The sequence below is a fragment of the Macadamia integrifolia genome, chromosome 13 (genome assembly GCF_013358625.1).
Source record: "Macadamia integrifolia cultivar HAES 741 chromosome 13, SCU_Mint_v3, whole genome shotgun sequence".
NCBI classification, from domain to species: Eukaryota; Viridiplantae; Streptophyta; class Magnoliopsida; order Proteales; family Proteaceae; genus Macadamia; species Macadamia integrifolia.
The window spans coordinates 14,181,916-14,185,638 of record NC_056569.1 but is presented as its reverse complement, the minus strand read 5'-3'; the positions used below and the strand labels follow the sequence as shown (position 1 = coordinate 14,185,638).

General features: G+C 40.5%; 1 protein-coding gene across 1 annotated transcript; it reads right to left on the bottom strand.

The window, feature by feature from the left end:
* Positions 1 to 342: 342 nt before the first annotated feature.
* LOC122059036 (putative disease resistance protein RGA3) lies at positions 343 to 3,723 on the bottom strand. Its single transcript, XM_042621743.1, has 2 exons — positions 3,648 to 3,723; positions 343 to 3,554 (listed from the first exon to the last, which is right to left on the bottom strand). Exon 2 carries the CDS (start codon positions 3,541 to 3,543, stop codon positions 343 to 345), a length of 3,201 nt encoding a protein of 1,066 aa, XP_042477677.1. The 5' UTR covers positions 3,544 to 3,554; positions 3,648 to 3,723.

Below are 3,723 nucleotides of genomic sequence, written 5' to 3'. Positions count from 1 at the left end.
GTGTAGATTCCTCAGCATTTTAAAAGAAAGCATTCCATCTGAGAGAAATCAAAGATCCAAGAAATTGCCATGCCAATTTTGGTTGGTTCTTGAGCATTTTCAAAGAAAGACATTCCATCTCGTGATTCTCCTATGAAGAGAAATTAAGTTAAAATCACATATGGCAAAACATGAAGTATAGATATAAATCATACCTATCAGGTTATAGAAGAAATACCTCAATATTAGCTGCAATGCATCTCTGCTTTTATTGTAGTTTTGCATAATAGACACAATCTGTCTGTATTACTCCATTCGTTGATTTAATTATAAGAGGCGAGACCCGCATGCGGTGTTTAGACTTTATTGCCATATGCCATCTATTATCACCTTAGGGATTTGGGCAATCTTGGACCACTCTTCTCCTTCCTTCTTTTGGTACCGTTGGGTCAGCTTTGGACAATTCTGGATCTCCAAACGTTTAAGCGAGATTAGGTCAGAGAGTCCATCATATAGGGATTCAAGAATTGGGCAGTCCTTGATGCAAAAATCCCGAAGGTTGGTGGGAAGCAGGCCATCTGGAAGGGACATGAGAGCATGACATCCACCAATGGTGAGATATGAAAGAGATATAAGATTATGAAGACCTGAGGTATGTAGGGGTTCAAGATTCTTGCACTCCATAAGAAAATAGCACTCCACAATTTCTAGTCGTTTAAGACTTGTAAATTTGTGCCCACAATTTAGAATTGATACTTCTTGAAGTGTAGTGGATAAGCCCATATTTGGAATGGTTTCAAGAGCAGGACACTCCTTGATTACTAATCTTTGGAAGGTCGTGAGGTTGTGCAATAGTTCCATGGGTAAGGACTCCAAATTCTCACAATCAATGATCTCCAATTCTTCAAATGCAGAGGGTAACCTTGTTTCCTGGAAGGACACTAGAGCAGGACAACTACCAATTACAAATTCTTTGAGATAAGTTAGGGTCTGAAGCTCCTTTGGTAGTGACCCCAACTTCTCGCAATAAAAGATCCTTAGTTCTTTAAGTGCAGTGGGTAACCTTGCTTCTCGGAGGGATACAAGAGCAGGGCAACTTGTGATTACTAATCTTTGGAGAGATGTTAGAGTGTATAGTTTCTTGGATAGTGACTCCAAATTCTTATAGTTTGATATTGCAAGATATCTAAGTGACGTGAGTTTGTGCAGCTGTAGCCCAAGAAGGTGTGGCTTGGCCACTATGGCTTCTACCCCATTATTGCCTACATCTTCCAAACTTGAATTGTCCCGAATCCCTCGCAATTGTGATAACTTTTTTTTTGGCCCTACATCGATTGTGCTCAACACTTGAAGACAACTCATGTTACCCACTCCTAATGGAATTTTATGGAAATCCCAATGTGCAGGGAGAACAAGATATCGAAGATTTATAAGGTTACTCATATCGTTAGGCAACTTTCTAAGCCTACCACAACCAGTAAGGGCTAACAATTGTAGATTGTAAAGTTTTCCAATCGAGTCGGGCAACCTTACAATATCAGAAAACGAGAGATCAAGAAACCTTAGATGTTTCAACTTGCCAATTGAATCAGGCAACTCACAATTGCAGCAATTTCTAAAACGTAGCACACGTAGGAATTGGAATTGGAATTCCAAAGTGGAAAAAAAGTGCTTAGGACTACCAGCTAAATCATTTAGAGTTAGAAAGGAGCGTAAACTTTTCATTGCCCCAAACTCTGTTGCCTCAACATTATAATTGTGCATAACATAGGACAAGTGGCGAGTTGTAGTAAGAGCAGGTGATGACTTATCATACTCTTTCTTACAATATATTCCATCTGAAACATATTGTGCTAAATCATGGATTAGATCATGCATCACAAATGTTGGTCCCGTGTTACCGGATGACTCAAATAATGACGTGTTGTGCATTTCTTTTGTAAAATCAGTACCGAGCGATCCTGTTGCCCAAGAATGATGATAAATAGATAACTCAAAGAATGACCGCATTACTAATTCATCACAATACCCAGCCCCTATATCTTCCAGTCGTTTCTTTTCTTTTGGTTGAACAAGACCTTCTGCAATCCACAAGACAACTAATTCACTCTTGCTAAATTCGTAGTCTTTGGGAAACAAAGCACAATATGCAAAGCATCTCTTTACATGTGGTGGAAGATGATGGTAACTCAAGATGAGTGATGGAAGGATCTCACTCTCTCTTAAATCCCATATTTCACTCTCCAAAATATCTTTCCACTCATAGTTATCCCTTTTATCTCGCAAGAGGCCAGCAAGTGTCTTTATAGCCAAAGGTAAACCCTTACATTTCTTCACAATTTCATCTCCAAATACTTCCAACTTTTGATTTGCATCAGATGATTTTTCATCCATGAAAGCGTGCCTTTGAACTAGCGCAAAACAAGCTTCATTTGGAAGACCTTTTAGATAAATATCGTACGGAACAGTGCGAACGATTGATGAAACGCTTTTGTTCCGTGTTGTAACTAATATCTTGCTCCCTCGTTGACCGAATGCAAAAGGGGTCCTTAAGGCATCCCAACTGTCATAGATCTCGTTCCACATGTCATCCAAAACCAATAAAAATCTTTTTTTGCTTAATGCTTCTTTAAGTTTCAGCTGTAGCAGGTCCAGTGAATTAGAAGGAGGGCAAGATCTAGTGATTGACTCAAGAATTTCTTTAGTTAACCTCACCAGATCGAAGTCTTCCGAGACACAAACCCAAGCTTTCAGAGCAAAATGCTTCTCAATTCTTTCATCATTATAAACAAGTTGAGCAAGGGTTGTCTTTCCAACCCCACCCATGCCCAATATGGGCAGCACTGAGAAATTATTAACATCATTACTTGGAGTGTTATCTGATATCAACCATCTGAAAATCTCCTCCATATCTTCCTCTCTGCCGAAAACATTCGATGTATTCACTAAAGAACTCGTTGGTGGCCTTTGACTGAATACCTTGGGCCTTGAGGACCCAGATCCGATGCTCAAGTTCAAACCTAGAGCAACACCTTCTTGTGCTACACTTTTTAACCTCATGTTGATATCCCTTACTTTTGATTGGAACCTTTTAATTCCCTGCAGCTCTTCGGTGATGTTATAAACCTTAGGCGCAATGCCTTTTATTCCTTCTAAAGCAGATTCTAGGCCGGAGTTCAACCAAGAAGAAACACTACTTTCAGTACTTGATGGAGTAAGAGGAACAGGGGGGTTGCGTACCTGTTGGGTTTGGTGAGCAGATTCCAATTTCAGGCGTAGAAGTTCAGTGGCATACTCGTCCAGTATGTCCTCCGCATGATAGAGGAGCTGTTTGAGGTGGTCGAGCCACAGCTTCACGGCAACGTTGGTGAATTGCTTCACTTCAGCTTCATCAGATAAGGCCTGAATCATGGCCGACGTCCGCTTCAGTGACTCCACTTCATCCAAGTCGATTTCCCATCGGAGTAAGAAGTCCAGCAACTCAGGAGAGGCAAACCTATCGAAGGCCACCTGAAGGAAGGCCGAGAGGAAAGACCCTCCGAAAAGCTGTCCCACACCTGACATCTTCTTCTTCGCTAAAGAGAAAAATAATAAAACAGTGAGATTTCAACAACAGAAGCAGAAATCTGGCAGAGAGAGTAGAAGAAGAGAGAGAAGTGAGAAAATACTTGGGAACGGTGGTTATATCTGAAAGAAAGTTTTAGAATGCAGGAATGAATTTGTAGCTTAAAAATGACATGTAAA

Coding starts and splice junctions, on each gene's coding strand:
- LOC122059036 (XM_042621743.1), bottom strand. CDS start 3,543: ATGTCAGGTGTGGGACAGCTTTTCGGAGGGTCTTTCCTCTCGGCCTTC.